Source organism: Charadrius vociferus, unplaced genomic scaffold (genome assembly GCF_000708025.1).
Source record: "Charadrius vociferus isolate BGI_N301 unplaced genomic scaffold, ASM70802v2 scaffold15, whole genome shotgun sequence".
Classification (NCBI taxonomy): domain Eukaryota; kingdom Metazoa; phylum Chordata; class Aves; order Charadriiformes; family Charadriidae; genus Charadrius; species Charadrius vociferus.
In genome coordinates this window covers 4,851,210-4,877,019 of record NW_009650064.1, presented here as the reverse complement: position 1 = coordinate 4,877,019, position 25,810 = coordinate 4,851,210, and the positions used below count along the sequence as shown (strand labels likewise).

Here is a 25,810-nt window from a genome sequence, read left to right as displayed (position 1 = left end):
AATCTTATCTAATCTGACTCTGCGCTCCACAATATTATCCTAGTACTTCCTAATAAAAAAGAAAATAGGCATAAAATAAATAGGATAACCAAAGATTACATAATAAATATGCTACTAAGTGGGAAGAAAATATATTGCAACATAAGGCTCTGTAGTGTTGCACAATCAAGACATCGTTCCAGGTGCTCCAAAACACAACCCCTAATGTACAACACCAAGTTACCACTATACACCTGAAAAAGACTGGGAAGTAACAGATTGAACATTAAACATTTGAAAATACAAACAAGTGGTACTGTGTTTCACTGCCTTTGCATGTTCTTTCACTGCTCCAATTGTCTTTGCTTGTGAAGGAAAATTCAAAAGATCAGGTTTTTGAAAACTCTCATAATGGAATTCCTTCAGACTTAAAGTTACCAGTGTCCACACTGACTCTGAAAGTAAAACAAACTCAGAAATTTTGTTGCCTCCGTTTCTTTGCATCCATCGCATCTAGGATAGGTTGCCTCTTTGCAGTGTACCTCTGACGAAGCTCCTCAATTTCTCGTTCCATCATAGGGTCCAAAGCCTTTAATCGCATCTGTAATTCTTCTAAACTCAGATTCTTTAACTGTAAAACAACCAACAGAAAAAAAGGAAAACATAAAAAGATTAAAAATTATTTACAACAAAAATGAAAACCTTCACTGTTCATAATCCTTTAATTTACAGCTGCAGTGTTTTTTTTCTTGTGTTCTCCCCCCCCGAGTGTATGTATATACGTATATAACTGTTTATATAACTGAAAGCCTTAGTATACTCCACAGTAAATAATTTAACAGCATATTAGAACACAAACACTGTTCATTTAATTAAAAAAAAATATCACTTTGCAAACATTGCAGATTGATTGCAAATAAGTATATGGCTGGAGTTTAACTCATTAGGCTGGAAAAAAGCATGCCACAGTATATACAATTGTATTCACATATACAAATTATATTGCTTAATCAAATACTTCTTACTGAACTTCAGGCTCTTATAGAAGCCTGAAAAATGTACAGCTGCTGTAAGTAATAGTCTGACAGACATTTAGAGGTACTTTCGCATAAGAATAGTAGGGGTTGGAAGGGTCCCTTGGAGACCATCTGGCCCAACCCCCCCTGCCAAAGCAGGGCCACCTACAGCAGGTTGGACAGGAACACATCCAGGCGGGTTTTGAATGTCTCCAGAGAAGGAGACTCCACAGCCTCTCTGGGCAGCCTGTGCCAGTGCTCGGTCACCCTCGAAGAAAAGAAGTTTTTCCTTATGTTCAGATGGAATTTCCTGTGTTCCAGTTTGTGCCCGTTGCCCCTTGTCCTGTCACTGGGCACCACTGGAAGAGTCTGACCCCACTCTCTTGACACCTGCCATTTAGGTACCTATAAGCATTGATGAGATTCCCTCTCAGTCTTCTCTTCTCCAGGCTAAACAGACCCAGGTCTCTCAGCCTTTCCTCATGAGAGAGATGCTCCAGTCCCTTGATCATCATCATACCTTTCCACTGGACTCTCTCCAGCAGTTCCCCGTTTTTCTTGAACTGGGGAGCCCAGAACTGGACACAGTACTCCAGATGTGGCCTCACTAGTGCAGAGTACAGGGGAAGGATAACCTCCCTTGACCTGCTGGCCACGCTCTTTTTAACTCACCGCAGGATGTCATTGGCCGCCGTGGCCACAAGGGCACATTGCTGGCTCGTGGTCAACTTGTCCACCAGGACTCCCAGGTCCCTCTCTGCAAAGCTGCCTTCCAGCAGGTCAACCCCTAACCTGTACTGGTGCAGGGGGTTATTTCTCCCTAGGTGGCACGCTCTTTTTAACGCACCCCAGGATGTCATTGGCCGCCTTGGCCACAAGGGCACATTGCTGGCTCGTGGTCAACTTGTCCACCAGGACTCCCAGGTCCCTCTCTGCAAAGCTGCCTTCCAGCAGGTCAACCCCTAACCTGTACTGGTGCAGGGGGTTATTTCTCCCTAGGTGGAGGACCCCACACTTGCCCTTGTTGAACTTCATTAGGTTCCTCTCTGGCATGACAAAGCACCCGTCTTCCTCAGATTGCTGCCAGAACTAGTCAAAGCAAATTGCCAAGAGAGCATTTAAATAATACATGAAATAATTTCCCGAATTCATGGGAAGGAGTTACCTTTGACCAAGCTCTTATCTTTCTAAAAATATTTTCTCACAAATGTTAAACATTTCATTACATTGCATTCATTAAGAGCGATGGGTTATATAACAAGCAAATCACTTCACTGGCTTACTGGCTGCTGGCAAATAAAGGTTGGAATCTTGTCAGGTACTGGGGCACATTGGGCAGTACTGCGCCACCTGCTCTTGCAGGGAAGCATCTACATTGGAAGTATGTTTCTTTGGCTGGCCTATGTATTTTGGGGTTTTTTTTGCTTGATGAAATCCAGTGCCTCTCTGCATTTTCTGTCTTGTCAGAATTGCCTATGTGCCAATTACTCTACACCAAGTGTGAAAAATATCAACACATTTCAAATAGCACAAATAATTTCATCCTAGGAAATCGATAATCTATATTTTGTTTGCAAATATTCTGACATTGCAAACAAGCACACCACCTAACTCGGGGGAAAAAAAACAACCAACATTTTCTGAATCAACCTACTAATGAGTCAATACTTCGTTCATGAATCTAGGGCAGTCTTCCATCAACACAGTCTGATCTGTTTTCCCCGAGGAATGAAATACTGATAAAAATAAAGATCAAAAGTAGTATCTGAGGCATATAAATTAGTAACACATATTGCTACATACAGTCCAAACCCCAGCACTATGACTTCTCCTGATAGACTACATTGTACCTAGTTCACAAATAACTTAAAGTCATAATAAAGAGGGAGTGCAGATCAGAAATTCAAAGAAGAGCATATGGAAAAAGATGCACGTTTTCATGCAACATCATTATTTAACAAGATTCCTAACGAAGGTGAGAATTAAAACCCAGATGTCAAAACATCTTCCAGGACCAAAGATCCTTAGACCTGTATGAGCTTCAGAGACCTCAAGATGTGCTCGGTAGCTCATCAGTAATGTCTGTCTCTCCAAAGGACAAATAATACCTTTCATTTCTTAGCAAGGAAAGAGTTGCCTCCCAAGGAATTAAATATCATCTAGTTCATTGTATTTCTCCCATTTGATATATGAAAGAATGGATGGGGGAAAGGAATCGTAGTTCCTCAGTCATCAAGACTTTTGCAGAAAAACACATTTCCATTTCCAGAGAAATAAAAGAAAAAAAAAATTCTCTTTCATTTTTAGCCCATTGGTAAATGTAACTGACACATGACAAAACACACTTCAGTGAAGATACTCTTTTAGAGGACTGAAGTGTCAGAGAGATTTGCAGTATAATGAGAAGAGACGACAGTGCTGATTCCCCTGTTTAACTGATCCCAATGCAGCACAGATGAGAAGAGCAACAAAACCACCTTTTTTAGGATGTGTGAGAGGAGAAACGTATTTGGGGCTCCATGGACCAGCAAACAGACTAAGGAAAGCACCATGAATAATCTCGTGTGCGAGTGTTTTGTGAGAACTGCCACTGATGAAGTCTCCTACCCACTCGGGGCCAGCCTGGGCACCCATTTATTCCCCCTCAGTCACCACTGTAGACATCAGGCTTACACTGCACAGAAGAGACTCCAACTCATGCGATCACATAATTATTCTGCACTGAAAAACATTTTTTTATAAATTGTCAGAGAAGAATGTGATCAGTGAGTTTTTATTTAAATTTCAATCAAGAAACACAGCCAGCAAACAGAATTAAATATTCTTTAAGGATCACAGACAGCTGGGCTGGAAATTAAAATATAAAGAGAATGAATTTTTAAATCCAGAGAATAAGAGTCTTTCAGAATGATCTCAGCTACGTCACCCAGGGGACCCAGGGAGCTGCAGTACTCATCCGTATGTATGAATGGCTGATGTTCGTGACATTCAAAGAAAGTAAATGACAGAAAACAGGGACATTAAGAAACTGAAAATGGAGTTATGAAGGTCTCACCTATCTGACATCAGATGCTGGATTAGGCAGAGGGCTCTATGTACTATAGAAAACCACTTAAGCACATCTAAAAGCCACAGCTGGATATGTGTGTAGGTGTCTGTGGACATATATGTCTCCTTGGTAAATTTCAAAATCTTTTCTTGACTTCTGTCTGTGCTGTAGATATTACCTTGTGAAGCCCAAAGCCTGCAAAAGCCTAAGTGCTGAATGCAACAACAAATATATCAAATGAGATGCACAGAAATAACTCAAATAAGAGACTTAATTATTCCTATATAATTTATTCCCCTGCATGATAAATATTTTTATTCAAATTCTTAAAGCAATAGAGCTCAGCACTCATTCACTGTCATTTGCAAACCATTCACAATTTACACTGCCATAATTTCCCACGTAGTTTGTTCTTGTAACTACCAGGGCTATTGCCATTAATGGGAAAAGAGGGGAGAGCATTCAGCTGTGCAAGCTATAGGAATTCAAAAAGGCTTTAAATTATATCTTGATAGCTTGTTAAAAGCTGTAAACTGTAGCAGTTCAGTAATCAGTATAGTATTTGTCTGACAATGATAGATAGTTCAAATTCTGCCACTTCAAATAACAGAGTCAATCATGTCCTCTCCGAGATCAAACACACAATCACACAACAGACAGCAATTAGTGTCAAGATGGGCCACCTCCCAGACTTTGGTGACTGAAGTTTCTGGTAAAAGCATTTGCCTTCACCAAGACTCTTTGTATCACCAGGTAATCGTGTGGGTTTGGGAAAGGAACAGTCCAAACTCCAATTTATAACGCTATGAACCTATCAATTACATACTACAATATTCAGAAAGTGCGTGCATATTTTTTAGACATACATATAGTCTTTTAGAATGGGTAAGCATACTCAGTTTTCTGGTAGAAAAAATTAAGTGTTTAAAGGAAAAAAGCCTCTTTTCTCCTGAAAGGTATATTCGTTGAGCTAATCACTAAAGAGAGTTACAACATATAAGGGAAGCAATGAAAGAAAAAAAAAGAAAAAAGACAAAACCATCTCCAGAGCCAGATCACATTGAATAATTTCTTCTACAAGCTGATGGATTCTCAAGACACAGCTGCACCCAAAGCAGTTACACTGAAATTCTCCACTCTGCTTTGCTAAAGCAAAGTAAGTTGCCTTCGCCTACAAAGAGACCAGCCAACAGTCACCCTTGTGGGGAGAGCTTCCAGTGCTGCAAGCTGAATGCCAGCAGCTCTTGCCTCTGGCTTCTCCTCTCCCTGATGTAGAGCAAACCCTGGCGGAAGAAAGGCACCCATGCAGAAAGGAGCTCCATCAACCCAAGCTTCCAGTGGCCAGAAGGTCCTTTCAGCAGAGCCACCTTGAGCTGGGACGACCAGCACAGAATCAAAGTATAACTAACCTCCTTACTGAACTTACTCTGGTCAATATTAGTTTCAGGTCAATTGCATTTTTTACATGTCTTTGAACAGGGACACACAAGGAATTCTTTCGTCACATACTGAGGAAATATGTCTCTCAGAACCAAACTTCATCAAGGAAGTGCAACAGTTTTTACTTTTTTGGTCTTTCAGTCTAACTCCTTGCAACCCAGATGGACCAGCTTCATTTGGATAAGTATTTTCAGCAAACCAAAGAATAATTACTTGCAGTCAACACTACTGCCTGCAGGAGGACCCACATTGTACCTTACGTATTTTTTTTCACAACCCTGGTGAAATCATACTGACGAAAATTCAGACCAAAACAGGCACTTGGAAAATAGATATGCGTTCCTGTCTACAGACCTGAGTTCTGTAGCAATAAGCTGAGAAGGAAGGAGATAAAGTACAACCAAGAAAAGACTCTCAGAAGTCATTAAGTCAAAGGGTACAATGCAAATCCTGACTAATGGCTTCCACCTGCATCCAGCACAGGAGTCAGGAGGAAGAACATGTATCTGAGATACCTAGTGGTGCTTGCAGTCCATGGATTTAGGCGAAGGGTTCTGGTAAAGAGTCTGGAACTCATTAGCCGCACTTGGCCAGCACATATCCGTAGCCATCCAAGATTTTCAGGGGCCGAAAGCCAAAGTTTTGGTGGATGTAGCACACTATAATCTTAATCCACCCTTGACAGCTAACAGAGGTAAATAAAAAATCTAGGCCTGTGATGTTTTCAATATGATAAATTAGATTTCATTAGTAATTCCATAATGCATGAGTTACCATTGCAAACCTCCAGCCTATCGAACTAAATCATAGAATACTGCCATTAAGCTGGTGCAACGAAAACAAGCAAATATATTTTTAGCATTTAAATTGTTAAGAAAATAGATATTCAATCAAAAAATAGTCTGTATCAAGTTTGTTGTGTTTACCTGAAAACACGAATTCTTCCTAGCAACTGCTTAAATGAATCTTACAGATGCAACATGCCTTATTAGAGGCCTTTGATTAAAAAAATATGGACTGTTAATACTGTATTCTGAGTCATCTATTTTCCCATCTGCTAGTAATTCCTACAATATGAACTATCAACAGAATGGCTAACAACAACAATTTTCTATGGCAATTGCAAAAGTGGGTTGCCTATAGCACTTTCTAAGATTTAACCAGTGCATGCCTTGGATTGTTTTGTGTTGTTAGTGGCCTCAGGTAAGAGAAACTCTTTCTCTCCAGCTGTTCCCTTCCCTCTGCTGAGCAGAGTTTTCTTTTTCTCTTTGGAATGAGCTCCACTGATGATTTGAAACTCCTTTTTACTCGTATAAAAAGTTAGACATCATATACAAAAGGTACAAGGTGGGCCTTTCTGACCAATTTTTCTGGTCTACAGATTCACATCCAAAATCTGTGAATCTCACTTACGTAGTAGTTGTCTCAGGCTTGCGTGCAAGGAATTACTCCATGGTTACTGTCGTCTGTTCAGCTGCTCCCATGCAGCAATGGGGAAACTGCTCTGTTTGCTTATACAGCAAATCATGCTGACCTCGTATAATCAGTGTCGGGCAATAAGCTGTCCGAGACACACGCTGGCCACACGTCACAGCTCTGACATGCTGTCATCCCCATCCGTGCTGTCACTACAGTGGGCAAATCAGTCACAAGAAAACAACCTTGGATGGTGGATGGAGTGAGAGCATTTATTTCAGGATGTCTGAAGAATAAGTCTCCTTGTTGCAAAACACAAAACACCAAGTTATACAAATACAAAAAGGACCTCATTTACTATGATTATTTTTGACAATTTATGAGACAGAAGCTAAAGTTCATTCCACAGGACTGCGGTTATCTTAAGTATTTTGGACGGTAAAATAAGCGCATAGCGCTCAGAGAAAATTAAAGATGGACAACTTCATGTAATTTTAAAAAGTCTTTTTAGGGATAAAATTGTATACATGTATCCCATGATTAATTCCTGTTTTTGCAAGTAGAATTGTTTCTTCTCAGATATTAAAAAACTGTACATCATTTTAACAACACAAAGCTAAATGTCAGTTACTACCATCATATTTTTTTCAGCTCTAGGCGGCTTTTCATAGCTTCATACAAAGTTACATTTCCATAGCAAACCACCAAGGTGAAAGGAGGAGTTTTCTATACCATTAGTGCATACTATCATTTGCATACCTTTGTTGAATACTGCCCAGTGCTTGCCTTTGAGTACATTAAGTACTGCCAATCCTAAAATTCAAAAAAATGAGATGGGTCCTTCACCTTCATTAAATTACCCTTAAAAATGAGATACCTGAAGTAAGAATTTTTAGGAGGAGGGAAGCGTCATTTTATTTCCCCCTTTCATTTCTGAGTCATGAGGAAGCAGCTAGAATCTAAGTATTTCTGCAATTAAAAAGGCTAAAAAATTCAGAGAAAAAAATACTGGGAGCTTATAACTTTAATGAGCAATCTTGACTACAGGAATTAAAATCTAAGGAAAAGCACAGATCATCATGAAATGCAGTGTAAAATTAGCGATATTGCTAACTCTTGCATGTTGCAATTTTTCCACAGTTCCTGAAAAACCAGTCACGTTGTCTGTATTAATGCTTTATCATATTCTATGAAGTTCAAATACCATTTACACTGGCATTACCTACTATAGCAGCTAATGTTCATGTCCTTGGGAGGTTTATAATTTTCACTAAAAGGTGTAAAACAAATTAGAGGAATCTGGACAAGGGAAAATAAACTGCAAGTGATATACCTCAAAAACCTGGTAGCTAGTAAACATCCATTAATAAGTGCTTCTAAGATAAATCTTTAGTATCTGATAATAACAAACAAATTTAATTTTAAAAGTGTACAGAAGGGAAAAACCTACCATTCCTTCTTTCCTCTGTTATTTACAGAGAGTGTATTGTTACATTACACGCTCTAGAATTGAGTCTACTGAAGCACAACACTTTAATTTGCTATCACTCGTTCTTTAGACTGCATCATCGATCACAGATATTTTTTTTAAAAATGACTTTTAAAGTATTGCAGGCAAAAATTCATAGTTTGAAATGCCTTAGAGAAGATCTTGGTGTTTTTTAAATATTGTGGTTTTCTCTACCGGGTATCTCAAGCTCAATGGTAGTTAGCCCAGAAGAATACTGTAAATGTTTACTGGAGCTCCCAACAGAGTAAATAATCTAAAGCTTAGGAAAACCACTCCATCTGGATACTCACTACGCCATTTAAACTTGATTGCAAATATGCCCACACAGTGCTGAGAACAAAGCAGCCACCACACCTGATCTAAAAATAGACAGGATTTCCCCCCAGTCCTTTCTGCTTTTGGAGAAAACAAGCATGGGAAGAAAAAAACAAACAACCCACATACACCTTTTCAAATATTCCCCAGCAAAGATATAAAGCTTTAAAACTAAGAGAATTCATAAGCTAGAGTTCTTGGCGTACTAAGTAAGTAGTATCAAAAAGTCAGCATTATAACTCTAGTAATGTGTAGCTCTCCAGGGCAAGTGCTTTTTGTTGTCTTTCAAAATGAGCTCAGCTCTCAGCAGGTACATTACAGTGCCCCTGAGTTCAACGTATCCCATTTCAGCAAACTGCAGTTATCATTCAGCCATAGAAACACAAATTGTTACATTCATAGTCAAAAGTTTTCTCAAGTTCACTGCCCTGTTGACAATAGATTCTTCCATGAGAGGATCATTTTTAAAATGTTGAGAAAATAAGTTTTATATCTTTTTAAAGTTCTACTAATCTACATGTGGATGTGAGCTGTATTAAGTACTGAGATATATGAGACCAGAACCATTTAAAAAAGTAAAACCATTCAGTTAAGACTTCCTAACATAAAATAAATGAAAAAAGAAAGATGCTCCCAGTTTTGCTAAAATGTATTCTAAATGCAAATCCATGTTGAGAAGTAAATTTAAAGATACAAGTAACATGAAATAGAAGTTCTGAGGTTAAAAAGAAAACTGTATTAAAACCTAAAAATTCATGAAATACATAATGATATCATTTAAAATAGTTCCATTTAAGATTATTTTAAAAATAGAAAGAAAAGTGGAAACTCATTGAATAATGAGTTGTAACACAAGATACAGGCATGCACAGAGATAAACCTTGAAGTCAAAACCAGACCCAGAAAAGCATTTAACCTGAAGAGCAAAGGAAGAGCTAGAAGAATTTTAAACCTTAAACCTCAAACTGTAGTGTCCGAGTGAGGGACAACACAAGTGAATCTCAAGTTTCTTAGAAGTACAAAACGTTAATCTTCAAAACTAAAACAAAAACAGATACAGCAAACCTAAATTTTCCTAACAGAAAAAGTCTGTTGGAGGACAGCTGCACTGCCCCAACACAAAACACACATGCAAATTTATATCTTATTTGCTGGGCAATCTTGACTTAGTTATATGCTTTATAAGGAAGAAAATTCAGTTCAGTTTAAAACAGCCAATTTAGAAAGGATTTAGGAAAACAACACATCATCTTTAATAAATGGAAAAATGATAGACATACTGTTTGCTGGGTTTTATTTCATGCAGAAAGCATTCTGGTAGTCACGTACAACAGAGGATGGGTTTCAGCCACTTTCAGTGCAGGATGGACAGGAAAAATCCTATAGTCCAGAAACTTAGGGCAATTCATAGGCAACAAATGCCAGGTTTCTTAATCCCTGGGGGAACGAAGACAATACAGCAAAGACAGCAAAAAGACAGTAAAACTGAGACATCAGTTGATAGAAGCCTGCAAAACATCAGAAAGAGCAGAATCGAAAGGCAGCAACTGAACAAAGCCAGGGCTAAGCAGACGTTTAACTGCGCTGTTAGTTGCAGCAGGGAGAAAAGGCGATCCCTGCCTCAGGAAAAACACACAGGTTATCCTCTTGGGAGAGGGATCAGGAAGACGATGACAGCCAAGCAAACCTGAGCTTAAGCACCAGCACAGAGCACATAGATGCTGCATATAGAGACCTGCAGCGATCTGTGAGGGGAGAAGCAATCCCCCAAGGCTATCAGCATCTTTGCTAGACACCACCAAGTTTCATTTTCTGTACAACTTTAAGGATTTAACAGAAGCACTGCTTGCTTTTGAAGACTGCATCTCAGACCATAGTTTCTCAAATTTTCTTTATTCCTTCCTCAACCACTTTTTGGAAATTCCCGCCCCCCCCACGAACTTTTTGACTACCTATTTAGTTTGATGTGGTTCACAGTTTTCCTATGCACTGAAAGAACTGTTTGCTAAAAGATTTGGGCTCCCAATAGCAGCGGCACAGCCCACAGAGTCCCTGGATGACAGAAGGGTACTGTTCTGCTCACTCCTGCATTGCACTCAGCAGCTTGAAAGCCACAGGGGCTGGATATTTCATTTGCTTATGACAACTCCGATGTTATGAAAACTGATTTAAATCATTTAAGAAACTTTCTTACCATGCTCAAGAACTGAGCAGATTTTTTTAAAATCTCTTTACACCTTAAGGAATAGTTTAACTCTTCTTAATGCTGCCTTCTGTTGAAATCTTACCTACAAATCATACCAATACTGCAGAGTTTTAGCAGGTTCATTAAAGTGGATTTAGTTTTTCTTTTGACAAAATGCACCAGCTACACGTTTGTGAAACACAGCTTAAATAAACACCATCAAATAATCTTTAATGAACCTGATTAAATCCACCTTATGATGGTCTAAATCTAGTAGACAGCTAGTCTTGCTTCTAACCCAGACTAAATTAGATCTAAAAATAAGTGAATAAATACAGAAATGGCTAATCTATCAAACAGCACCACTTAGATAGAAGATTTTAAATAATATACCGTATCTTTTCCTTTACAGACATGTAGTAGGCTACTCTCACTACATGTAATATACTAAGAAATATCCCAAAAGTAGGAAACTACAGAAGATAATAATCATTGATAAACATTCATGTCAAAACACATTAATCAAGAAGCCCGTGTACCAACATACAACCAAAACCAATACTAAGTTAAAAAACTAGACTACTCTCATCTTAATAAGAAAACCAGGCTATCTCAACACTGAAGACTACACTTAACCATAATCTAATTCTATTCTCTAGAACACAATCCATCCCGTGAAAAGTGTGATGCTCACTCTGTATTAGTTTAGAAACTCCATTTATTAATTGAACAAGATTCAATGATTCAGTGGCACGTTCACTTAGTGAGTCCAGAACTGCCAAAATCATTTGCCAAATAAATATTTTATTACCAAATATTTTGTTTATGACTCAAACATTAATGCAATCAAGCCAAAAATTAGCATAGTTCTTTCCCACCTTCATAGTATTATCTCCTAGGAAGGTCTGCAGCATTTGATCTATTTGTTTTATCACAGAGTGCAAAAGGACAGTAGTTTGTTTAATCAGGTTTTTCAGATTATAATCTGCAGATATAGTTGTAATTTATTACTCAATGCAAACAGGTACTGTGCAAGCTTTTCATAGAATCAGAAAATCATTTAAGTTGGAAAAGACCTTTAAGATCACTAAGTGCAACTGTTAACCTCGCCCTGCCAAGTTCACCAATAAGCCATGTCCCCAAGCACCACATCTACCTGTCTTTTAAATACGTCCAGGGATGGTGACTCAACCACTTCCCCGGGCATCCTATTCCAGTTGAACCCTTTCAGTGAAGAAATTTTTCCTAATACCCAATCTAAACCTCTCCTGGCACAACCTGAGGCCATTTCCTCTTGTTCTATCACTTGTTACTTGGGAGAAGAGATTGACCCCCTCCTGGCTACCACCTCCTTTCAGGTAGTTGTAGAGAGCAATAAGGTCTCCCCCTCAGCCTCCTCTTCTCCAGGCTAAACAACCCCAGTTCCCTCAGCCGCTCCTCATAAGACTTGTGCTCCAGACCCCTCACCATCTTCGTTGCCCTTCTTTGGACATGCTACAGTTTTGTGCCAACACTATTCATTAATCCCAGTTTATAGTGCTCACTGTGTCTCTGGAGTAAATTATGTCAATTGTATAGCCCACAACTCGGGAAGGGTATGGGGCTCTGCAAACCCTTATGATGTGACCCAAGTCTCAGTAGAATCTTTCTGGCCTCTCTGTTAGTTTTCCAATTCATGTCTTGAGTGATTATCTAGGTTGCAATTATGTTTCAGTTTTCTAGACTTAAAATCCATAAAGAAAAGGAAAATAATTATAAAATCTTATTCATTGCATAGTATATCAACAATTGAAATGCTACATACTGCACTCGAACATCTGTAATGTTCAAGTATTTGTAACTTCAAATCTAAATCTTTCTCCAGGAAAAACACTGTTGGGAATTTAATCTAGGTTTTAAAATTAATTTAGAATTCATGATTTGGAAACTGAAGTAAAACCAAGGGCCTCATCTACATTATTTCCAACCCTAACTACCAGGGCAGGAAATAACAAGAGCTCCCATCAAGCCCCAACTCATGCCAAACAATCCATCCAGCACATTCCTAGACCATATAAAAAGGATAAGGAAAATGTGAGACAGACAAATGCATTCCTCAAATGCAAGGTGTCAGTATGCAAACAAAATCTGTGCTCAATGCAGTCAATGCTACACAGCTCAGAGGCTCATCTCTAAATAGAATTATGTGTTTCACAACTGCACTTTCAGAAGTAATTAAAAGCCAAAGAAAATTTTATTTCAATTTACAGTGCCTTGTGAAAGCTGTTTAACTGTTAAGACCATCTTCAAAGTAGCGCTTTTCCAAAGGAAAGACAAAAACATAAATGTAGAGGTTATTAAATGCTCTTGCAATTTATTTAAAATACATCACTGGGGTTTCTGCTTACAGAACGTCTATTCCTCAGTTTGAATGGTATCCTGCATTCAAAGACATAACACTGGAGAGCGATAAAGTACAAATTAATGCACCTGGTCACATATTAAGTGCCGTTGTTCAGAGTTTGTAAGAATAGAGAAAGTGTGAACAACTCCCTCATCACCAACAGATCTCACACATATGCATGACCACAAACAAATGCAGGGAAACATAGGCTTGGTGTCAAAAAGATTCCATATCTGTCCTGGACTTTCTATAATAAATGTGAATTTAGCAACACACGTGGACTACTTCTTGATCCAATTATTTCACATGTCTGGATGGGAACATTAGGACTCACTGCTGAAGAAAAACTACACTCATAAAAACATAACATACACTCTGGAATTAATGCTAATGAAATTCACCTTGTGGAAGAAGGATGCAGGAAAAAAAAATCGTGAATATCTTTACAATGTTTACATCCTGTCACAAGTAGAAAACAGCACCATATCAAGTACTTTAAAAACTGCTATTAACATACTGCAACAAATCCTAAGAACCATGGAAATGTAATAATTGAAACGGTCCCCAGTGCTGGTCTCTTCTCCCCTTTCCACCCAAATCAGAGATGTGTTTTCATTTGGAAACTCAAATGATTTTCCGGGTAGATTCTACTGGTGACAGAGAAGTGGATTTTGGCTTTAAGCCCCCCCCATCTTCAGAAAAACTGTTATGGTTTTGAATACAAACTGCCTTGTTGAGCTACCACACATATTGAACAGCAGACTGACCAGCCAATTCTTTTCCCCCAGAAGAAACAAGCTGACAGCTCAGGTTTGGATGGGGGAAAAACTGAAAAAAAATATCTATACCTCTTTTTCCGCTTACTGTCTTTGAGATTTGCACCGTTGCCGACACAGCTGGAGGGAGACCTTGCATTCTTATTGCCTGAAACCAGAGTGTAATCAAAGACTAGATGTCCCAGCATCCTATCATAAGAAGAGTTACACTAACAATTTAAGAATGCTATGGATATGAAGGCAGCAATGTTTTGTTGGGGTTTTGACAGCACCGAAAAGGTACGGTTTTCATGGTAATATTCCTACTTGTTCTCACACACGCATATGTGCACACAGTTGAAATTACAAATACTGTGTATGTTACGAGACTTCACAATGTTGTAAAATCAAACATATTAGAGAAAAGTATTTATTTTATCAAATTATTCTGTGACAGCGAGCATCAAATTTCATTAGTGACTTTAAACATTCAGCACTATTGGCTCCTTGTAGTCTTCACCCATTTCAATCTCAAAATAACATTCCTCTTTCCTCCATCAGTATCTCCTCTTGTTTTAATCAAAATCTTAGAGAAATACCTCACTATGGAGATATTCATGTCAAAAACAACAAACATCTTCCATTCTGGGAGCTTGTACTTATGCCATCTGATGGTCTGTATTGCACAGGGAACCCTAGTAATTACAAACTAAATGCCTACTAATTTGGTTGATGATGATGCTGCTCGAATGCCAGTCACGTTTACCAGATCCTGGCCATTAGAATAACAATTGCAAAGGAGTAGTTTCAGTAATTTAACAATTTCTGCTACTTCCACAAATGTATTCTATTTATAATCTCCCAAGTAGCATCACAGTGCATAAGTTTGCCTAGAATCAGCAACATTGCAAAAACACAAGGTAATTTAACTTAATTATACTAATTAGCTTAACTATGCTGAAAATATTTCACCTCTTGCTCAGAAATTTAATATCATACAAATTTTGAAAGCAATATTGCGTGAAAATTAACAAATTTTATATTTATTGTTGCCATAACAACCATACAAAGTTGTGTAAGAAAATACTGAGCAATAAAGGATGAAACGCCATAGAAACAGATAAGAATAGAACAAGTTGTGTCAGCACTAGCCCTACGGAAAATTTTAGGCACAAACAAGTTCATGAACAGAATTATTAAAAAGTGAAGAAATAGAGAAGGGCAGTTAAGGTGGGGAAATCAAAAAGGTGGTTATATGGCACACTGCCAGTGTTCTCTAACAGAAATTACATACAGATTAGTTGAAACCTCTAAGAAAACTAAAACACATTAGCTAAAAATTCAGCAGAGATTATGACAGAAACTGATTTGGGGTTTGGTTTTTTTTTTTAATCTCTTGCTTATGACAATACTGCTTCAGTGTTGCATGATATAAATAGTTAAAAGCCCTCAAAACCAGAATACAGTAATAGCTAAATTGCTGCCAGTTCTACATGGTTTTCTAAAATTCCCTCCAGCAGAAGGAACTAACAATTGACTTAGGAAGTTACGAAGGAATTCAAATGCAGGGATCTATTTTCCTGTAGGTCAACCCACTACCGCACTGTATAATAAATGTAAACATGAAATGATATCATTTAATCTCTGCTCCTCACCTTTCCAACGACCTTTTAGAGAAAACATCCTGGAGCTTGAATTTTGTTTGACATGGAAGTCATACAGGCTGGATAATATAACATTCCTACCTACGAGCAAAACACCTTTAATACATTTATTTCTCCTAAAACAAAAATAAATGTTATACAGATATCTCTATATCAAAGCTAGAATCAACACACGGACCAGTCAAAATTAAAGTTTTGTGTTCAGTAGAAGAAATAATACATTTACAGCTCTTTGTTTAAAGAATTAACAAAGCCAAAAAATCAAACCTCTCTCTAGTAAAACTCATTTTTGGATGTTATCCACTAACTTGTATTGAGAGCATAATCAAGAAAAACCACTTTCTTTTCACATCTCTCTTGTTTCAAAGAAGGACAAAAAACCAGATGAGATTAAGGCAGAGCTCAAACCAAAGATGATAAATTTAGATTTGATTTAGCAGACATATGGAAATCATTATATAAAGCATTAAAAAGTTGCATTGCATTAAAAAGTTAGTTCAGGTGAGATGCACCTAAACCAAAGACAAGAATCTTAACAGAAAGAACAGCCTTGATTTGTTGCTAATATAACAGCAGTAGAACTTGGGAGCAATCTAAAAAAGGACAGAGATTAAGGAAGCAACTTCATTCTACGCTTAATCTGATCTAATGACAGGAGGTAGCCAAAAGGGTCAGGTTCTGCCTTGTGAAACCCTCGGGCTCCTGACCACTTCCTTGCATGAGATCTACCAATTCTGCAACTGCAGGGTGAGCCGGGATGGAGAGGTGGACCAGGGAGTGTAAGATGTTTTTTTGAGGAAGTTGAATTGACTCAGTAGCCTGGCTACCTGACTGCTATGACCAATACAAAGACACCACCAGAAATGAGCAGGTGCCCCCTTCTGCCATGCCATCCCCTTCTCTCTTTCCATAATCCTCATCTCCTGAGTAAGTCTCAGCTAAGATGCTGCCCATCTATCCCTGGTTCCAAGGTCAACCCACCAGAAGGTGAACGACAACAGCTGACTATTGACCTCAGACCACAACCCACACTTCAGCATAGATATTGATCTGGGTCCCTCTTCTCAGAGGTTAGTAGTAGCAGTAGCAGTATTGAAACTTGCAGCAAATTAACTTCATTTGAAACCTTCACTTTTGATGAATTTGGACAATATGACTCAAAAGTTATCAGGACAAACAGCACAACCACATAAGTCTCATTTCCTCAGGAAACAGACCAAGAATAATATACAGTTAGATTGCATAAAAATCTTCTTTGTACAGGGTAATTAAAAATTGGAAACACCAACGCGATTAAACGGTAACGGAAAACACCCAGTAAAACTGAGGATTCCATTTTGAAAAAGTAGGGGGTGCAGGGGGAGTGGGATCATAAAAATCTGTGAAAGATGGCTGTGCTTTTATGACAAAGTGAATAAAATTGATTTCATACACTGCAACTACTAAAGAATTAATCATACAAAATATTTCCCCCAAAGCTCTGGCAACAGGATTAGTAGTTTCCTCAAATTCAGTCTGCAAGCAGAACTGTAAACATGTAATTGAAACACAACAGTGGGGGGATTCTGCAGGGCTGGGGGTAAACCAACAGAGGCTTTTCTCTTTCTGGCATTCATAGCACTTTAGAAGAAACACAGAGATGGTGTATCCTGTGGATACACAGGATATATAACCTGAATCCTACAATGTGCATTTGACAATGGAATAACAAGACTGCCCTACCTATACCAAAAATGGCAGGGGATCTCAAAACTCAACAAGCTGCAAATGAAAACTTAATAACAGCAAGCAAAGCTTTTTTATCAATTATTTCTTGTGGGTTTGGGAACAGCAGACTTAGAAAATTAGATTGTAAACTTTTTTCTCACTTCACAAAGTTGTTTGTGGGGTTTCTTTAAATGCAAAATACACACAGTAAATGCTATGGTATGATCGTTAGACATTATCAGTGGGCTACACAATACATGCTTTTGAAAACTTTTTTGTAACACCATCTAACAAAATAAACTATTGCAATAATTTCCTAAGTTTTTATATCTCTTCCTAATATCAACTAAAAATGTAATTAAAAAAAATGAACAGAGAATAAAAGCAGAACAAGAAACTAGCACTATAGATTCTTTTATTTTCTATATAAATTTTATCTTCTCACATTACAAAAAGAATGTGAATTATGACCCAATAGCGCGTGTAGGTGAGGATCTACTCAAATGTTGCAGTTATACAATGAATTTTAAAACACAATCTAACTCATGAAACATATTTCTAAAAAGCCTTCACACCCTTGAAAAGGAAGAAATACTGTCTTTGGAGAAAGTTGCAGGTGTCACGGACAGTCCACCTTTTCTGTTGCTTCAGTGTTACTACTGAGGTCCTGACTTGTGTTCAATTAACTGCTTAGGCAGATTTTCACGAAGCAAAGTTTGAAGAGCAGTCAAATTGTATTTTGATTCTCTGTATCGCATCATCATGACATATGTGCTAATTTAAAGGATTCAACTAAATTCAGGTGACTGTTTTGAAAATTTCAAAATCGTGACAAGTCTGATATGGCTACTGTCAACAACAAAGCTCTGATTGAACATGGTTCAGTCTAACCTTTAAATATGTATACCATAAAATATCACTTGTTAACATAAGCCTCCCACAGACAAAAACTAGAAGCCCTTCTATACTCAAAATGTGAAGTTGCCTCGTATATCCCACTCAAGAAGGAAGCAATAGAAAGGAAATTTTGGCAAGCAGAGCAGGAAACTCTCCGTTAATGATTCCTATCATTGTCCACCTAGAGATGATCTACCTAAAGGACCAGTGTCAGCATGAGCCACAAAAAACAATGTTAAGGCAACCACCAACCTCCAGAGATTTGTCCTGTGTATGTCTCTAAATTGACACAAAGTCCTGCTGTATTTACAGCAAAATTCTCTCGTCTGCTTCACAAGTTGACATGTCTGCTATTAACGTAAGTAATAAAACCCAGCATTTTTACTCTGTGCTTTTTTCCCCCCCATAAATCAACATACGCTTTTTTATGTACAACTATAGCAAAGATTCAACAGCAACTACCACAGCAAGCAGAAAAACTCCCTTAAAGGGTGTACCAAGTATGCAAGACATTACTCATACATAAAAATATGTATTCCATTTTCATGAATGCATCGAACACAGCAATTCTAGTTGAATTTCACAAAAGGTTAGTTGTGATCATGGACTGCCTGGCACTAAGTATCATGTATCTAGATGAGTACAAGGCGAAACAAGGCATAAAGTTTGCTGGCACAATTGACTAAAAAAATAAAACTAATAATAAAACCCCCATATGGATAAGCCAGCCAGCTTTCACTTAAATACCTGACACTTACTCAATTGATAACCACCTGCATACAAAGTCCTTGGCGGCTCTAAAATACCTTTTTTCTTTTTTTTTTTTTTTTTTTTTTTTTGAAGAATAAAGTATTCTTCAAGCTATTTCCTATCATATCAAGCACAAACATGCTTTCATTTAACTTCAGGAATGGAATGTGTCTTATTTTAATCTTGCACCTTTGTTCAGTTGAAGAAACTTGTATTGCTGATAATAAGAGGCAAACCAGTTCTTACTTAAAATACGATTTATGCTCTGTTTATATATTCTCAGGGACATCACATTCCAAATTGATAACTACTTGGTTTTGCAAGGTTTTTTGTATGGTTTTTCTTTTCTTTTGGTTTTTATGTTTTTAATGTAGTCAGTCCTGCAAAAGCAGCTGGCAGGATCACCAGACTCCTGAGTCAGTAGTTTCATACATCAGGCACTCATTTCATTTTTTAGCTGAAAAACTCTAGTATGCATTCCATAAATCACGGTCTGGTAGTAGACAGGAGCATTCCCACGGCTCTAGCACCAACACCCGCTTTTGCAAAGGCAACTGCATAGTCCCAGACAGGGACCGCTGCAGGAGCTCTACAGTTACAGACCCTGTATGTATAGCTGTAGGTGTATGCATATAGACCCTCTTTCTTTCAGTGCCTTGTTAGAATCCAGTACAGAAGTGTACGTACGTATCACCTTCAAGATGGACATGTACAGGGTGGGTGCCAGCTTCACTGTCCAGTGCTATATAGGCTCTGGGCTGCAGGGGAGTGTTGGCAGCTGGAGCAGGTTACCGTCAATTACGACAGCTCCAGCATATGCTGCAGACTGTGCCAGTGCCACACAGCCCAGTTACATTCTATCGCCTTTTCCTTGCTTTTTGAGATGGGCTTTACAATGCACAGCTTAGACCAATTGCTTTATTTTCCAAATTAAGAGTAGGATTATCATGTAATAAGAAACCAGTGCAATTGTTTAGCAGCAGGTTCCAAGAAACAAACACTTCTGTGGATCCAAGGTTGTCAGGACAAACTGCAAAAATAATGAACTCATTTTACAGTAGAAAATAAGATTAAGGGAAAAAACCACAGACAATAGGAAACAGGATTAGTTATGTAGCAGTAAACATGGGGAAGGCAAAACCATGAAAAGAAATAATGGTATCTTCAGAAAAATAAGCAGTAATCTGACATGAAAGTAATTTCAAACATTATCACAATCTCATAACTACAACTAAACCAGCCCAGAAACACCACGATACTCCTTCCTCATCTGGGAATTTAACAAGCCTAAGTTCTAAAATAGGTAATGAGATACAAATGTGAGATCAAGAATTATCCCGCCATGCTGAACCACTGGTCACAGTTTCTGGGCTTGTTGAAATTCTGGTCCTACCTCTACAGGCATACAAATGGCAAAAGGAATTGTCCAGCTATTCTGTGTAAGCATTCTGAAATTTCTCCCTCAGGAAACATGGCATAAGCATGAAGCTCAGCAACTTGCTTCTGGTGACTGCATTTCTACACGACTGGCTACTCTTGACAGTCCTTCAGAGACACCTCTCTTCAATTCCTGGCCACTTTTGGACACGGTGAAGATGATGACACAAACTGCGAAGAATAGGGGCCTCTCACGGAAAAGCATTTCCAAGTACACTGTAGTTCTAAAGAAAATGTGAAATTCTAAACAATCTAGTTCTTATAGTTTCAACTGCACAGAAATATTCAATATAACAAAGCCCACAAAAACAAAATACAGACATTCCTTGTTTCATCTGAATTCAGTGAGGCCAATTTACGGTATTCCAAAGGGACTAATTTTAGAGTGTGGACTTCACTTTCTTTTAAAAAATAAAAATCAAAACAATAAAACACCACCAACAACAACCCCTCCCTGGAAGAATCAACCCAAAAAACCCCCATAAAAACCCCAAGAGCCAATTGCATAACACTTTTTTAAGTACTAGCTTAAATTTTATGTACCCCTGTAGCTTTGGACTATTTTTTTTTTTTTTTAAGACAAATGTAAGGGATTTCACTTGTATACACAAAATCAAAGCAGCACGCTTTACTGTGTTTGTCTTTGATTTAACTCTTCCCAAAGTTGAAAAACGGAGGAGGAAACAAAACGGAGGAGGAAACAAAACGGAGGAGGAAACAAAACGGAGGAGGAAACAAAACGGAGGAGGAAACAAACGCTAACCTTGGGAGATGGAAGACCATTAAAGTATCTGTGGTTAAACCAACTTCCAGGGGCTTTGTCCTGGACTGGTCAGTTTACGTCCCACTCCAGCCCCACACTGTGGTAACTGCAGGGCCCTCAGTTTATGTGGGTCATCATCACCGATAGATGAATTCTGCCTCCGTTAAGGTTTGATTACTGTGTAGCACAGTGGTGGAAATTTGCCACCACTGTGCTACACAGAGTATTTACAGAGCAAGAAATTCAACACACTAGTACAAAAGTAGTCCATTCCTTTTCAGGAATTATTTGTGATGCTTTGAACCAGTTGCTCGGTACCCAGGCTGTCAGTGGAAGTTCACCCAAATAACAATTTGCAGAGTGCCTCATAGGCTCTCTTACTACCCTTTTTTCTTTTTTCCTTTTCTTTTTTTTCTTTTTTAAATCTATGCCATAAAATTGTACATCATATATATTTTATTTCCATTCAAATTCAACACTAGGCATGGGAACATATTTATACGCTACAGGTACTTTTGTAAAAATCTGTGAGTAGTTTAATTTAAAAGCCATGGACAGCAACCTAAAGCAATTTTTGACCATGCATAAATAGTTCCATGTGCGCTGTTCATCTGGAGTCTCACTAGAGACGAATAATGACCTTGTATTTCATTCTCATTTACTCTGAATTAGCCAAACCTTGTGTTTTTAATTACATACTTAATACACCTGGCATGGTCTAATTACAGAAAACAAAACATCATTTAAACAAAAGGTGACCTTGAACTTAGTCTATCAAAATACTGGTTAACTTTAAGTTTTGAGTTTTTAACGAACTGCCAAGACATGCAATAGCAATTTTCCAAATGTGATCATATGCCTTTAGAGCAACAGACTTACTGCATTAGGAAACATCTGTACACGCTCTTTATGGCTTTCCTCATTATTAATGCAAATCCCTCTTAGATTTCAATAGTGCTATAAACAGTTCTACAGGTAAACACCAAGTTCACACTACTGGTACTTTTAATGTGTTAGACTATACTAAATCTAGATTTGACAAGCAGCAGCCTGTTGAAGTTGAAGTAACTTTTTTCAGAAACTAGTGGTTTTGTATGAGTATTGCAACTATGGACAAAGGGAACATGAAGCTATAGCAATGACGATATACTGCAAAAGAGGCAACAGAGGGCTTTGACACAAAAAACTTAAATAAATACATTAGTTATGCTGCTGCTGGAACATGGTTACTTACCTGCTTGAAATTGATTATGTGCTTAAATTCCTTCTTTAGTTGTGTTGAAGAGTTTCAGTGACATTGTTTTTACAAGAATGCTTCAATATAATAGTGAATGGTCTTCACATATTTGATACAGGTTTTTTTTACTCCTATTTGTGTCCCAGTAATGCTAAGAAACTAGGCACAGCATATTTAATAAAGCATCTGGGATTTAAAGTCAACAGAATGTAATGCCTACACAAAATTCAATAAAGCCTAAAATTTCTGTAATATAACCAGATCACATATCATTCTACGTTATGTATATTTTTTGACATTGCAAATTCATTTTAGTACAGGAATAATTTAAGTACATATTCTCCTGAAAAGTTTTCTAGTCATTTCCTTGTACGGGTGACTTTGGTCATCACTACAGCCCTAGAGATTGCTGTCTCAACATGCCAGAACAGTGAAAGTGCAGTGCATTTGAGGTAAACGATGTAAATAACAGTTTTAAGAAAAGACAGGAATTAAAATTTGAGCATGCTCAGTAAAGATCTACCAAAGGACTGGCTAATTCATAAACAGCTGGCTTTCAAAGATGTATTGTCAGAATATTTGTCTATGTTCTGTATTGCTGACTACTGTATACTTCTCAAACAGAATACTCCAATGCATAAGGGGTAGAGACACTGGCTATTGGAAATTTTGACAGTGTTTCAGCATGAGAACAGATTACTATCACTGCTGACAGAGCCAATGTTTTGAGCATAGATGACAAGAAAGTTAGAGTGTTTTGCATATATAGTAGGTCTGAATGGTTCTAATTGAGAAAAATTATTCTTCACCCATCATTAGGTTACACAAACTCATATGAAAGTATCCTACATAGATAAGCAGATATATTCAGGGTTATCACGAATGCTGACAAACATCCTTAACTTAATTTACTTGGCAAGGAAAATAAAGATGCCTGATTGTCTAAAGGAGAAAAGAATCCCAAAGTTTTAATACCCAATAGATGGAATTCAATAAATACCTTAGAAGAAATTAAATAGCAGGAAGAGTTTCACAACATAAGCCATATATGTAATAGATGTTAATTAAATAACGACATACAAACTTATTAGTTAACTGAACTGCAATAGCATCCAAACCAAGACTCCATTACCTGGCACGTTCCAAACTGCCCAGAAGGAGACACAATCTAAATGAGATAAGCTTATCACAAAGCAGTAGATCATTTGAAAGTGAAGATGAGATATATGGGAGTGAGCAGAACATATGCTTCACATAAGACCTGATCTTATTCCAGCTCTGCTATGAACTCATTGCCGAATCGCTCATTTTCTGTTTCTCTGTCACCATTCCCCTGATAACAGCATTTATTATTTTTTCCATTACAAGGCTACAATTAAGAAAGTCCCTGAATAAATACTCAGATCTGAATCCTCCTCACTGTCATTTCTCAACCAGAAGGTCTCTGCCAGTGCAATTACATTGCTTTAGCTATACCAGAAAATCCTGTTCTTACAGCATAGGCTACGCCAAACACACAAATATGGCACCCACTAATATACTGTGAAAAATCATTTGTCATAGGTTCAAACAGTGTTTCATTCCCTTCAGATCTGGCATGGCTATGCTAGTTTGAAATGAAAATAATCCTGTCTGTCAAACGATGCTAGTGACATAAACATAACCTGGAGCAAAATTGGTGTGTTTCATTAGAACAGAAGAATAAAGTCAGCACCAGCAGTTAAAAAGGTAATCTGGAGAAAAAGCCTTGAGACGATGCAGGGCAAAATGCTCTAATATAGCTGAGTTTTCATGAACTCTGAAATGAATAGGCACAAGGAGTTAAAATGCAGTTTATCTGCAAATCAAAAACAGTAATAGTTTTTCCTGAAGAGTATCTCCCTAAATGGGGGTGTGGAGGGGTGGGAATTCACCATTTCACCAGCACAACACAGGCAAATTAAGATAATCTTTTTGTTCAATTAAATCTGATCCAAACAAACTGACATCATTTAGTTTCTGAACTGTTCAATGCACATAGTTAATTTCTAGCTAGAATTACAGCACAATAAACTTTTCAAAAATACTGCAAGAAGGCAAAAGAAAAAAAAAATCAGTACACAATATTTTTCTTCTTTTGTTTTGGAAACAAGAGACAATCCTAAAAGTTTTAAAGATTGTTTCTTTAAGTTGGCATTCATATTTCTAGTAATGAACTTAATTAACCAGTCTTAATATATGCATAGTATAAGATACTTTCTTCTTTCAAGCCCTTAATACCAGCCATATGACATCATAATATAGTCCAAGCATAAAATAATTCACCCTAAAAAAAGCACTGCTACAAACTGCTGGATTACATGAATGAAATACTGAGACTGAAGATAATGGCTCCATCTATACTTTCTACACTACACAGCTATTTTAATAACCCTGGCAGCATCCTTGAGGATAAATTCCTTGCTGTCTGCCAGTGGCTAGCCTCTTCCTTCTGGGAAACCAATAATTTATTTACATGGTATCTTAAAACAGTTCATACATGAAACAACACAGGGGTTTTGTTTGTTTTTTAACTTGACAGTGTTTTGTCTTTGTGTCCCAAAGGAAAGTTTCTGAGCTCAAAACCCTTTTCTCCGAGTCTGTCTAGCATCCCTTCAATGTATAGGGAGAGAAGGTAGCTCCTTCGGGAAGATGGCACATGGACCGTGTAATCTCCCCTGACTGTTGTCAAGGGGTTACAAGGTAGTTACTATATTTTTGTTCCTGTGCTGCAGTTCCAGAACCAAGGATGCCTTATCACAACTTAACATTAGTGGCCTGATGACAGATGTCCTATTCCTGGAGAACCAGCTATTCCCACCTGCGGATGCTCATGAAGCAAGCACAGAACTGACACGTGGGGCAACTGATCATATTCCTGGCAGCTACTGACAACTTGACCTTCAAACTAGAAATGAACTCCAAATCTTTATAATAATTTCAGGGGTGGGTATTTATACACTCATGCATATATCATTTTATTTGTGCAATATTCTACCTAAGATAGACATGTAAGGGAAGATTTAATAACCTATATAACTCGAGTAGGTTAATCCTCCTTGGAGGAGTAAGGATTGTTGAAGATTGTTCAAAGAGCTATAACTAGACATAACATCATAAAATTTTAAACTGAAGATAAAAAAAATAATATTGTTTAGCTGTCAGATCTATAAAATTGTGACACAAGCCCCCAAGGAAAGTGATGGGAGTACCTTCAACTCAAACGCGTTACGCTAGTCTGGAAAAAGCACTCAGTAGCACATCTAATAGGGATAGACAAAAGATAATG

General features: G+C 37.8%; 1 protein-coding gene across 2 annotated transcripts in view; it reads right to left on the bottom strand.

Annotated features, from left to right (window-relative positions):
• Positions 1 to 451: 451 nt before the first annotated feature.
• STK3 (serine/threonine kinase 3) overlaps positions 452 to 25,810 on the bottom strand; it is a 137,903-nt gene continuing 112,544 nt past the window's right edge. For both annotated transcript variants that reach the window (XM_009891831.1, XM_009891832.1), the window contains one exon: positions 452 to 610. In XM_009891831.1, coding sequence (XP_009890133.1) covers positions 452 to 610 — 159 coding nt within the window. The remainder of the gene's footprint in view (positions 611 to 25,810) is intronic.